Below are 13,055 nucleotides of genomic sequence, written 5' to 3'. Positions count from 1 at the left end.
ATTTTAGAAACATTCTTTAAATATTTTGGGGGGAATTAGGATTATTCGGGGGATTTTTTAATGAAGTTGTCGGCATATTTTAGGGACATTTTGGGAATGTTTTGGGCACATTTGGGAGATATTCCAGGAATATTTTGGGGATGTTATGAGAAGATTCTGGGAATATTTTGGGAATATTTCAGGGACCTTTCAGAAGCAGTCCACGCACATTATTGGGAATATTTGGGGAACGTTTCAAGGACATTTTAGAAACACTCAATGAACACTTCTGGGAATTTTAGGGAACATTCCAATCGATTTTAGAAACACTCCGTGCACATATTTGGGAATATTTTTGGGGAACGTTTCAGGGGATTTTAAAAATATGCCATGCACATTTTCCGGAATATTCTGGGGACATCTTGGGGGTTTATAGAAACATTCCCCACACATTTTTTGGAATTTTTTTGGAATATTTCAGGGACATTTTAGGCACTCTCTCCGTGGATTTTTGGGAATTTTTCGGTAACATTCCCGGGGAATTTTTCTCTCACCTGTTTCCAAATTACCCCAAAAATATCCACAAAATTACACAAAAAATATCACAAAATATCCCGAAAATATGTACTCTCTAAAAGCCAAAATTACCCCAAATTTACCACAAAACATCCCCAAAAATTTCACCAGAATTAGTCCAAAATATCTTGAAAATATCCTCACAATTACCCCAAAATATCAAAAAAAAATTACATCAAGACTAACCCCAAACTACCCCAAAATATCCCTAAATTACCCCAAATTATCCCTAAAATCTCAGCAAAATTACATCAGAATTAGATCAAAATTAGCTCAAAATATTGCCAAAAGTACCCCAAAATATTCCTCAAATGTACTCCAAAATATCTCCGAACTAACCTCAAAATATCCCCTAATTTACCCAGGGGTGTCTGGGAGAGGGGAGAAAGGGAGGAGGAGGGGAAGAAATGGGTCTGGGGTGGCCCAGGGGGGTCCTGGAGAATCCCCAAATTGCTTGGGGGTCTCTGGGGGTCCCCAAATGGGTCTGGGACTCCCAAGTGTGTCCCAGGTGTCCCCACATGGGTCTGGGACCGGGTCCCAAGGGGTTCCAGAAAGATTTTGGGAGGCTCCAAATATCTCTGGGAAGTCCCAAATGGGTCTGGGGGTGTCCTAAAAGGGGCCTAGAGAGGTTGGGGGGGGGTCCCAAGAGGGGTTTGTGGAGATTCCAGGGGGATCTTGGGGCTCCCCAAATGGGTCCAGGAGTTCCCAAGTGTCCCCAAAAGAGTCTGGGGTCTCCCAGAAGGATTTCAGGGGGTCCCAGGCATGTCCCAGGTGTCCCCAAAAGGCTCTGGGGTCTCCCCCCACCTTCACCTTGGGTCACCTGGGCAGGGCTTGGGCAGGATCTTTCAATCACTTGCTACACTTGGGACTTGGCCCCTGCTTGACAAAAAGGCTGATGGAGCTCACAGGCTCCTTCCGGAGAGCAGCTGGCCCTGCAGGATTCCTCTGTGCAGGAGAGTTCCTGCAACCACAGACTTGCTTTTGATAAATATCATGGCCTAAGCATGGAGTTGGCTTTTTCCCTGCAGGGAATTTAATATTCTGTGCTCGTTTTCCAAAACTCTCTGTCAGAGATGGCTCACTGAAATGATTTCTCTGCTCCCAAGACATCCAAATTACTTTCTTTTGACTTTTTTTTTTTCCATTTCCCTCTCTGTTCTTTATTCAAGGCTTTGGTTTTCACTGTTGAGGTGCAGGCTATCCCAAAATATGCCAGGACTTTGGAGGAGTGGTTTTATGGAGGTGATGGCTCTGGGCTGGGAGCCACACTTCCCAGCTCTGGCCCCAACTTTAGTACCTGCTCTACAGAAATCAACGTTTTCCCAAACAGACACCTTGGGTTTGGAGTTCCCCAACTTGAGGCCATCAAATGCTGCTCTTCAGAGCCTGCACATCTTCCCCCTAAAACCAGATGGAGATAAGTGGGTCAAATCTTTCCATGAATCTCTTTCAACACATCACCTCAAAATAGAAAATCTTCCTTTCCCTAAGAGAATCTATTACCAATTAAGACCTCTTTCCCAAATTGAAAATAATCTGATGATCTATAAAAAGGGTTTTTTTGTCCAAAGCAGAGCCCTTTAAATTTTGTCAGCACTACCACTGATAAGAAAAAGATAAGAGATAAGAGATAAGAGATAAGAGATAAGAGATAAGAGATAAGAGATAAGAGATAAGAGATAAGAGATGATAAGAGATAAGAGATAAGAGATAAGAGATAAGAGATAAGAGATAAGAAAAAGTTCAAGAGGAATGACTGTAAATTTTCTGAATCATCATGGAGTCAAATTAACTGGAACAAGATTTGGGGTGAATGAATGGCCCACTAAACTTCCAAATAATTTTTTGCTAAAAAACAGACTTTCACTCTAAAATACAATTATTTTTTTAAAAAATTAAAGGAAGAGAAAACTGACAAAATTAAGATCTGTATGACTATCAATTACTCTCTTTTCTGAGCTTTCCATTGGATTTATCCTTTAACATTTTCTCCAAAGGATCAGCACAGAGCCTCCCAGCAGCAGTAACCTCCTGTGACACACAAAATTATGTTGCAATCAGGAATTCTTTCAAGGCCTGCAGCCCAAGCACGTACCTGGTTTCAAAGGAAACAGTGCAATTCAACTACCTACAGGTACTAAACAGAGCTGTGGGGTTTTAATTGTGGGACACCGTGATGGCAGGAATAAGACCTTTCCTACATGAAAGGAGGTGGAAAAGAATACTGTTTAAAAAATGCTGATGAGTACTTTGAGAGATCAAGCTCTAAGTGACTGTGGTATTTGACACCTTTAAATTACCTATACCCCCTTTCAGATAATCTGGAAAATCTTTGAGGCTGATTATGGGCTGTGATAAATTTATCTTAATTACGCTTTTCAGACATTTAGCATTTATAAAATATTGATAAAAGTAATGTAATGAAAACAGTATTGAAGAAGAAAACTGCAAAATCATCAGAGACAAGCATATGCCCCCGCAAAAGACTGACAAAGTTCTCAAAGTTAAAAAAACTTTACTGACATGGGAAGAAATAAAAAACAACTTAATTTAATATTACACTCTTGAATGGTTCAAATTCAAAATTCAGAGTATAGGTTGGAAAATCAACCCATAAAGTCTGCTCTGGTGAAACTCCTGGAGTTCAACAAGCACCTAGAGACTTTCAGCAATCCATCCACAGGTTTTGAAAACCAATCCATAGGGACTGAGAAATCCAGAGACAGGTCTGTTCCAGTGTCTTTGCAGCCTTTGCTGGGAAATCCATGGCCAGCCCCAAGGCCCTGCAAGATCCAGTTATCAACCATCTAAAATTCACTCCCTCAACTTGCAGCTGCTCATTTCCCCAGAAACTGAGTTCATTTTTCTTCAGTGCATGCACAGATAGTCATGGCAATGAAGCATTAAAGAGAAGAATATCTCCCAAGGACCGTCAGACAAGTAAAAACCACTACAAAATTCCAACACTACAATACTAGAACATTTGTATTTTTAATATCCCTAGTAAAGAACTGCTATACCTATCCCCAAAATCTTTGCCTAACAGCCCTTTAATTGCAAATTTACAATAATTTGAAAAAGGGGAGAGGGGGCTTACATTCCAAGGGAGACTCCAGTCTTCCTTGGCAGATCCCTGTCTATTCAAACTAAAACAGAGCCTAAGTTCCCTGAAGTAGGAGTTGGAGCAGGAGAGTATTGAAGGTTCCGTTTGATCCTTTTTTTTTACTGATTTTTTCTACCTAAGTTGGTGGGAGACTAAGCACTGAGTGATTATGGATGCTTGACCAAAATATAGAGGTGGCTGAAAGTCAGGAGGGGGAGATAACCTGAGTTTTGGGGCAGGAAAAAGGACAGGCTGGGGGCAGTTTCTCTCTCTTGCTCTCGGTGTCGGGGAGAGGACAGCCAGGCTGCTGCTTGCTGTGGGAGGAGTTTGCTGCCACCACCAAAGTGCAGTCCTGTGAAATCTGCCAACCCCTGCTCATGTGCCCAGGAATTCTGAGCTCGTCTCCCCCTGCCCTGCTGGGCCAGCCCCATCCCGCTGCCGCCGTTTCTTCGGCGCTGCCTTGAGGCTTTTTGCTGCTCTGTGACCCCACACTGCCCTGCCCTGCTGGGACATCCCTGCCATTCCAGCTGCCACTGCACAGCTTCTGATCCCATCCACTAGCCCGGGATTTTTTCCACTCTTCCAGCTTGGTGCTCTCAGGGTCCCAAGAGATTGGACTGCCCCAGGCTTTGTGAAACAATGCCTCCCAAGGTTCCTGGTTGTGTTTGCTATTAATGCTGCAGTTGTTGTTTGTTTGCCTTGTTATATATACTAGTAAAGAACTGTTTTTCTTAACCTCATCCCTCTGCCTGAAAGCCCCTTTCCTCTTCTAAATTATAATAATTTGGAGGGAGGGGGTTTGAATTCTCCATTTCTAGGGAGGCCCTGCCCCTCCCCAGCAGATCCCTGTCTTTCAAACGACGACAGCCTTTCATGTGTCCTCAGTACTCCTAGCATGCATCCTTGTAATTCCTTCAATCTGCTCATTTAGCACAGTCCTGGTGTTCTGTTAGGCCAGGAGACCGGTTAGAAACAACTGTGTAGTTCTTGGCTTTCACACTTATATCTTGGCATTTGCAAATTATTTTGACACAGTGCAGTTTGTAATCTCTTTTAAACTACTTTTGATATAGTCTAATTTGTCACCCTTTAGCAGTTAATACCCTAATCCCTGTAGAGATTGCATATTTCAGTGTGATAAATGTCTTATAGTTGATGGTATTGCAAAATATTTAAATAGAGGTATAAAACTATAAATATATTATATAAAGACCATAATCATAAACATAAATAAAAACAACAATATAAATATACCATTTAATAGACTATATTAATATTAAAAAATTAAAATGTGCTAATTATCTTTTGCAGAAGTGACTATGGTTGGGAAATAATGACTGATGCCTGTATTTCTGTAACTGGCTGACAATAGTGAAATTGCTAATGTTCACTGAAAGAAAAACGTTGGCTAAAATGTCTGGATGATAAGATAACATTGAAAAAAAAAACCCAGGCAAATAACACAGAAAGAGCCAGAAGGAATCCATCGCCGACCATTTGGCCATCAATAACTGACAAACTACAGATCAGGGGGCCTTAAAAGGAAATAAAACACAAAAGTCTCAAAATCACATCTGCATTATGGCACATTTTTTAAGAGGATGAGGTCAGGGGTCAAACTAAGCTAAAGAATTCCCAGAAAATATGCACACAAATGAATGTTTAAATGTGTATAGTCTTCATGAATATGCATTTGACCAATAGTCTTGGGTTAAAATGCAAGATGGAACCAAAATTATTTTATTCCATTCCCATCTGTTCAAGCCAGGTGAGGCAGTGTTCTTTATCTCTTCCATGGCCCATCCCTCATAACTCCAGGGATTATCTTCTGTTAATGGCCCAGCTGTTAAAACCAGGTGGGGCAGTGTTCTTTATCTCTTCCACAACCCATCCTCCCTCCAGGGGCTTATCTTCTGTTAATGGGCCATTGTTGCTGACTGCATGACTGATAAAACTAAATCACCCCATTGTGAGATGCTCCACCCACAGGAAGGAGCCAAGCATTCCTACCTGGATATAATCTCAGTTTCAAGACAGCAGAAGCAGCCTGTTTCCACTGGATTCCCAGAGGAGGACCAGACCCATCTACACCACCACTGGACTTTCCGAGGAAAACTACACCCTTCTATAACATCACTGCTTCAAGAAAACCACATCTGTCACTGCAGGAGGACTGCAGCCACGAACACCTTCACTAACTGGGTGTCAGGTTGTATTCTGACTCTGTCAGTGTTTTTTTCTTTTTATTTTCGACTGCATTTTTAATTTAACATTTTACTTTAGCCTGCGATGAAGAGGAAGATAGCCCAGAATATCCAGGCAGGTGAGGAGGAAGTCAGTGCCCCTTTCCCCCTCTCTCCTGCTCCATCTCCCAGCCCAGCACGGCCCCCGGCTGCAGGACAGCCCTGCTGCCAACACTGTCCTGCTGGGGATGGACTGGGGGGTTGTCCTTCCCCTTCCCTCTGGCACGGAGGCAAATCCCATCCTCTCCTTGTCCTTCCTCTCCCAGACAAGAAGCTGAGGATGGAGACCAGGGAGGACAAATCCCCACAGCAGAACCTCGTGGAAGAGGCCGTTTTGAGTGGCTCCACTGTGCAAGAATCAAACGAGGAGGAAAAACCCCAGAGATCCCGCAGGAGGAGGGGCTCCAAACCCATCCCAGGGGACTCTGAAGAGGAAAGATTCACCCAGTGCCAGGAAGGTGGACAGAGCTTCAGTCGGGGCTCTGAGCTGGTCCATGAGCAGCTTCATTATGGGGAGAAGCCCCACAAGTGCTTGGAGTGTGGGAAGAGCTTCAGCTGGAGGGACCACGTGATCAGACACCGGCGCATCCACACTGGGGAGAGGCCCCACGAGTGTGGGGAATGCGGGATGAGCTTCAGCAGAAACTCCAACCTGATCAACCACCAGAGGATCCACACCAGGGAACGGCCCTATGAGTGTAAGCAATGTGGGAAGAGCTTCAGCCAACGCTCCCACTTGATCCATCACCAGGGAACACCCACGCTGAGGAAAGGCCATACAGTTGTGGGGAATGTGGGAAGGGCTTCAACCAGAGGGGCCAGCTGATCATCCACCAAATGAGCCACACTGGGGAGAGGCCCTATGAGTGTTCTGAGTGTGGGAAGAGGTTAGAGACCAGCTCCCTTCTCCTCCGGCACCAGCAGATTCACAGAGAGGAGAGGCCCTTCCGCTGCCCCGACTGCGGGAAGGGCTTCAAGCAAAACTCCAACCTCATCAGGCACCGGCTCATCCACACTGGGGAGAGGCCGCACAAGTGTCCCCAGTGTGGGAAGAGCTTCACCCAGAGCTCTGTATTGACCCAACACCAACGGAGTCACTGGTAAGGGGAGCCCTGTGAGTGCCCCGACTGTGGGAAGAGTTTCATGTGAGTCTCCAACCTCATCCTCTATCAGAGGACTCACACTAGGAAGAGCTCTGGTGACTCACATTTACCATGATCCATGCGGGAAGGACACCTGTCCCTTCCCCTGCCCCTGGCAATGATGTGAGATGGGATTGAAGAACGTCAGGGTCTGGTCATGGCCCTGTCATTTTTTTTGATCTCATCTCTTGTCATTACCCGGGGCAGGAAAAGAACCCACTCTCTCCCTAGGAGAATAGTGTTTTTTCCAGGAAGGAGAAAATACATGGCTGGGAAGAGCCACTCAGTGTTGTTATAGTTTTCCCTGTATATAATTTGTCTTATCCCTTCTGTTATCATTGTTGTTTCTATTCCTGTTTGTTGCTTATCTTGTTGCAGTTGCCAGTAAATTGTTCTTATCCCAGCCTGGGATCTTTGCCTTTTGTACTTTCAGTGGGAGGCTGGAGGGCAGCGGGGGGCGGCATGGTTTTAGCGGGAGCAGAAATTGGGGAATCCCATTCCTAAAGCCCGGCCCGGGGAAACCGAGCATCACAGCTGGTGCCAGCCCTGGCTGCCCTGGCAACAGCCTTGGGAGCGGGTCCCTGGCTGGGGGCTGTGGGAACCTCTTCCCTCTGGGGCCCAGGGACAGGACTGCAGGGAATGGCTGGAGCTGACTCGGGGCAGCTTTGGGTTGGATCTCAGGAAAAGGTTTTCCCCCAGAGGCTGCTGGGCCACTGAACAGGCTGCACTGTTGCCTCTCACTGTGAAATCCTCTTCACTGATCAACAGAACGTTTATCAGGGAGCTCAGTAAAAGACAGCACAATAATCTAGTACAGGAGCCTCGCAGAGCTCCTTGAAAAATCCTTTAAAGTCACAATACATATTGCTTGCAGACTGGCTTCAGGAGCCCCAAACTCTGTATTAAACAGAAAATCTGCAAAACAATCCCAGATATGGTCCCAAATCTAAGGTGATTCTTGGAATTTCTGGGGAAAACCTGGGAAAAATGGTTGGGAATGACAACTGAAAAAAATCTTGGGAAAATCTGACTGTAAAATGGCCAAAATCTGCACTAAAATCACATGGAAAGTGGCCTCAAGTCCCCCAAAATCTGCACTAAAACATCCAAAATCTGCACTGTAATACCCAAAATCTGCACTTAAACACCCAAAAATGTCCCCAAACTCTGGGAGGTTCCCGAGATTTCTGGGGGAAATGCTGGAAAGTATGTTGGGATACACACAGAAAGAAATCCAAGGAAAATCTGAGCTACAATGGCCAAAATCAGCTCTAATCCGTGTCACAGAGCCAGAGAACAGCTGTGATGTCACAAAGAGGCTGTGTGAAAGCACAGAGTGGGTTGTGTGAGGTCACAGATTGGGCTATGACATCACAGAGTTTGTTGTGTGAGGTCATCAAGCAATTATCACAGAGGAGAGTGTGTGACATTGCAGAGCAGGATGTGACATCATGCTGTGGCTTTATGACATCATAGAGAGGGCTCGGAGGTCATAGACTGTGCTGTGACATTACAGGGTGGCTGCATGACATCACTGAGTGAGCTGTGTGACATCACTGAATGGATTGTGACATCACAGAGTGAGCTGTGACTTCATAGAAGTGGCATTTCTGTGACATCAGAAAATGGGATGTGACATCACAAAGTAGTAACTCTAGAAAAAGAAACAGGAAAGGTCCCAAATAAAAAATAGACAAAAAGGAAAAAATATACGAGATTGTGAAGAGTTGTATTTTGAAGCTTCTGGAGCAGGAAAAGAGGCAGTTTATTGCTTCTGAAAAGATCCAGGCATCATTTTCCTCAGGGCATCCATGAGCTCCTGGTTCCTCAGGCTGTAGGTGAGGGGGTTCAGGGCTGGAGGCACCACTGAGTACAGAACTGACAGGGCTAGATCCAGGGATGGGGAGGAGATGGATGGGGGCTTCAGGTAGACAAACAGGGCAGTGCTCACGAACAGGGAGACCACAGCCAGGTGAGGGAGGCAGGTGGAAAAGGCTTTGTGCCGTCCCTGCTCAGAGGGGATCCTCAGCACGGCCCTGAAGATCTGCACATAGGAGAAAACAATGAACACAAAACAACCAAATACCAAACAGGCGCTAACTGCAATGAGCCCAAGTTCCCTGTGATAAGATTTGGAGCAGGAGAGCTTGAGGATGTGTGGGATTTCACAGAAGAACTGGCCCAAGGCATTGCCATGGCACAGGGGCAGGGAAAATGTATTGGCTGTGTGCAGCAGTGAATAGAGAAAGGCACTGGCCCAGGCAGCTGCTGCCATGTGGGCACAAGCTCTGCTGCCCAGGAGGGTCCCGTAGTGCAAGGGTTTGCAGATGGACACGTAGCAGTTGTAGCACATGATGGTCAGAAGGGAATATTCTGCTGAGATGAAGAACAGAAAGAAAAAGAGCTGTGTAGCACATGCAGTGTAGGAGATGTCCCTGGTGTCCCAGAGGGAATTGTGAATTGGGGCTTTGGGGACAGTGGTGCAGATGCAGCCCAGGTCACTGAGGGCCAGGTGGAGCAGGAAGAAGAACATGGGGCTGTGCAGGTGGTGGCCGCAGGTTGCGGCGCTGATGACGAGGCCGTTGGCCAGGAGGGCAGCCAGGGAGATGGCCAGGAAGAGGCAGAAGTGCAGGAGCTGCAGCTGCCTCGTGTCTGCCAATGCCAGCAGGAGGAAGTGGCTGATGGAGCTGCTGTTGGACATTTGCTGTGTGTGGCCCTGGGGACTTGTTCATGGATAAAGGACAGTGACAAGTCAGGAGAGGCTGCTTTGAGCCCAGCCTTGGCCATTCCCTGCAGACTGTCCTGCTTGTGTTGGTGCTTTTGGTGCTGACCCTGACTGCTGACAAAACAGCAACACATTCACTTCAGAGCTGGACTGGGTCAATGCACAAGATGGCGGATGGGGCTGATGTAGACACACACAAGATGGCGGATGGGGCTGAGGCAGACACACACAAGATGGTGGATGGGGCTGAGGCAGACACACACACGATGGCGGATGGGGCTGAGGCGGGGCCTCCCAGCACGGTCTGCGGCCCCTGCCAGCCCAGCTCCAGCCCCGGAGCCGCGCGGGGCAGGGAGAGTCCTTCCCTTCAGCCCTTTGTTGAACAGGACATTAACAGACACCCAGGAAATGGGCACGGTGTGGCACATTTGCTCTGTGCACACAAACATAGACCAGCCAGTTTGGAATGTCAGCTGGCAGTATTTTTAAGTCAAGGCAATTCAAATAGGTGAAAATAGGAAAAAATTCCAGGCACTGAACATTTTAAAAGAAAGGCTTTTATATTTTCTCCAAAAGAGGGCCAAAAGCATTTCCTGAGCAGATGGACTTTGTTCAGCATCAAGAAGCATCACAAGTGGTTTGGTCCAGGCAGGAGTCACAGTGACTGTGAGGGGATGAAAACGAAGATGGATCTGCTTGAGGCGGATGGTGCAGTGGCTGCTCACCCACAATGTGTATCCCTCAGGGGACCTATTTCTTTAGAACACCATGAAGACTACAGAGAACTGAAATACAAACCAAAACTGCAGCAGGAAGCCCAGTGCACTTTAGGTTGTTCTCTATGAGACTCTTCAAGCTGAGCACAGCCATTCTGTTCAGCAGACGCACAGGCAGGGACTCCTTGGAGCACTGCTCTGGCACCCGTTCTTTGGAGTAGGGGATTGCAGGGGAAAACAAGAGAAGCCCATCCACTACTGAAGAGGAGCAGTCACTGACAGGAACCAGTGGGTTAAGAAATGTGAGGGGAAAAAGGCAGAAATTGTGAGGTGACAAGTGTGAGAAATGGGAGTGAAAAAAGGAGAGGAAGTTGACAGGAAGAATAGGCAGGAAATACAATGGGAAAATTCTAAGAAACATGAGCAGGAAAGGGTGAGAAACAAAGGGGGAAAATGGAGGGAAATGTGAGGGGAAGAGAGTGAGAAAATTTACTGGCAAAGAGAGAAAAACAGGGAGCAAATGTGAGGGGAACATTGTGAGAATCCTGAGGGGAAAAGAGTGAGAAACCAGAGGGCAGAGAAAGGCAGAAAACAAGAGAGGGGAAAAAAAGGGTGGGAAGGCTGACAAGGTGGTGCTGATTTCCAGAGGCTTCTGTGTGCCAGGGGAGGCCAAGGCAGGAGTGGGTTGAAAGGTGCTGGTGCTGCTGCTCCTCTGTGCCAGAGAGCCCCGGCTGGGCAGGGCACGGCACCCACTGCACTGCGGGCTCTTTCTTCTGCCACAGCTGGGCACAGCTGGCAACAAATCACCATAACCTGTGGGGAAACCAAGGGCTTTGTGGAGGCTGCATTGCTCTGCACACACCTCGGCCACCTGCAGCACAGAGCTTTGGCCCCCAAAAAGGTAACCCCGAGGGAAAGAGCTGGAAAAGATTTCATTTTCACCTTGCAACAGAAGTGACTCAAATGAAAGTCACCAAGCAGGGCCCAATCCCCGGTGCCAGCTCAGTGGGAGAAAGGAGGCATGACTTTATTTCAGTGCTGGGTGCATGGGGAATCACTTTCCTAACATGTGCTCACTCAGAAATCTCACCTACTAATTTGTAACCATGGAAAGAAGACCTACTCATTACTTTGCTGAAACTTACAGGCCAAACATTCCCTCCAATTAGTTGACATATTTGAATCACTTCTCAGAAGTTCCTGACAGGAGAGTAGGACTCTCTTGAGGGTCTCTGGTGGTCATTTGGGGAACATCCCATTCCTGCAATTTTCCTCTGATGCTCAAGAGCCTCCTACAACCACTTTCTTCCCCTACCAGTAGTTTTCCAGCTCCCTTCTTAGGAGGACAACTCTATTCTCAAGGCTGAGGTAGCCACTTGCACACATCAGTCACTGTGCTGAAGGAATAGAGGGCTCAATACTGTCTGTTAATGCAAAGGGAATTCATGATTTGTTACAGTTCAACATTTTCTCAACACCTTCCTTCTCTGGGAATTGCTCACAAGCGTTTCCTCAATTTACCATGAAAGTGTTTTTGCTTTCTGAAGCCACATTGTGTCTTTCCTTCAGGAATTCAGAAAGAAAACACCAATTGCCTCCTGAAACCCTTCTGCTCCCTTCCAAATCAGTTCGCTGCTCAAGCACAAGGGACAGGCTCATCCCTGATTCCCTCAGTGAGATAGGAGGTCATATTTTGCTGCACTTGAGAGGGTATTAGAAAAAAGAAGGAAAGTCCATCCCTGATTCCCTCAGTGAGATAGGAGGTCATATTTTGCTGCACCTGAGAGGTTATTAGAAAAAAGAAGGAATGTTGTTGGTTCTGGTTGTTGTTATTTAGGGTTTGTATTTGTTCTAGTTAATTTGTTGGCTGTTGCTGTGATCTAGGAGAGGGGCCAGTTTGAAGACCTGACCAAAAGAGAAGTAGGATAAGAGGGGAGGGGACAGAAAAGGAGGCAGTGGGGAGAGAATATAAGTTCCCTAGTACCCAGCCAAAGGGAAAGGGAACATGGCTCACCCTGGGCTGGGCAAGGCAATAAAAAAGCAGCATTCTGTGTGAGTGTGTGTAGTGTGTGTGTTTGGCTCTTGGGAGAGCGAGATGCACACTCAGCTCAGGTGAATCCTTACTAAGAAACAGTTCTCTTTTGCTTTCATGACTTTGTTCCCATTTAATTTCGTCCAAGGCTTGGCTCCTTTCTAACACCTCTCTCCCAGCAGCTCAGGGCTGTGTTGCACAGCGCTTGCTGTGTGCCAGAGAGCACAAAGCAGGCTGGGCTGGTGTCCCTGAATATTTCTGCAGAGCACTCTGCATTTCACCCCTTTGCTGTGGCTGAGTGCAGAGCTCCAGGAGTGCAGGCGCTTCCTGGCAGAGCTGTGTGAGGCCCTTTTGTGCTGCAGATGTGACCTGCCAAGCTGTCCCTGCCTCCCGCTGGCCTCGGTTCCCCCGGGAGGCAGAAGCGCCGTGCCTGAAGGACGCTGCCCTGTGCTGGAGCCTGCGGAGCAGCCCGGCTCCCTCCCTGTGCCCAGAGTGCTGCACACACTGCTCACCTTTGCCAGGAGTGCCAGGGCAGCCGG

At 47.0% G+C, this 13,055-nt stretch overlaps 1 protein-coding gene across 1 annotated transcript; it reads right to left on the bottom strand.

Moving 5' to 3' along the window:
* Positions 1-8,808: 8,808 nt before the first annotated feature.
* LOC310921175 (olfactory receptor 14J1-like) lies at positions 8,809-9,744 on the bottom strand (the record flags this gene model as incomplete). The annotated part of the gene is made up of 1 exon (XM_083881284.1): positions 8,809-9,744. The coding sequence occupies one exon, from the start codon at positions 9,742-9,744 to the stop codon at positions 8,809-8,811; it is 936 nt and encodes a 311-aa protein (XP_083737410.1).
* Positions 9,745-13,055: the final 3,311 nt, after the last annotated feature.

This window comes from Zosterops lateralis (genome assembly GCF_965231275.1).
Source record: "Zosterops lateralis genome assembly, chromosome: 33".
NCBI classification, from domain to species: Eukaryota; Metazoa; Chordata; class Aves; order Passeriformes; family Zosteropidae; genus Zosterops; species Zosterops lateralis.
This window is presented reverse-complemented; position numbering and strand designations above follow the sequence as displayed.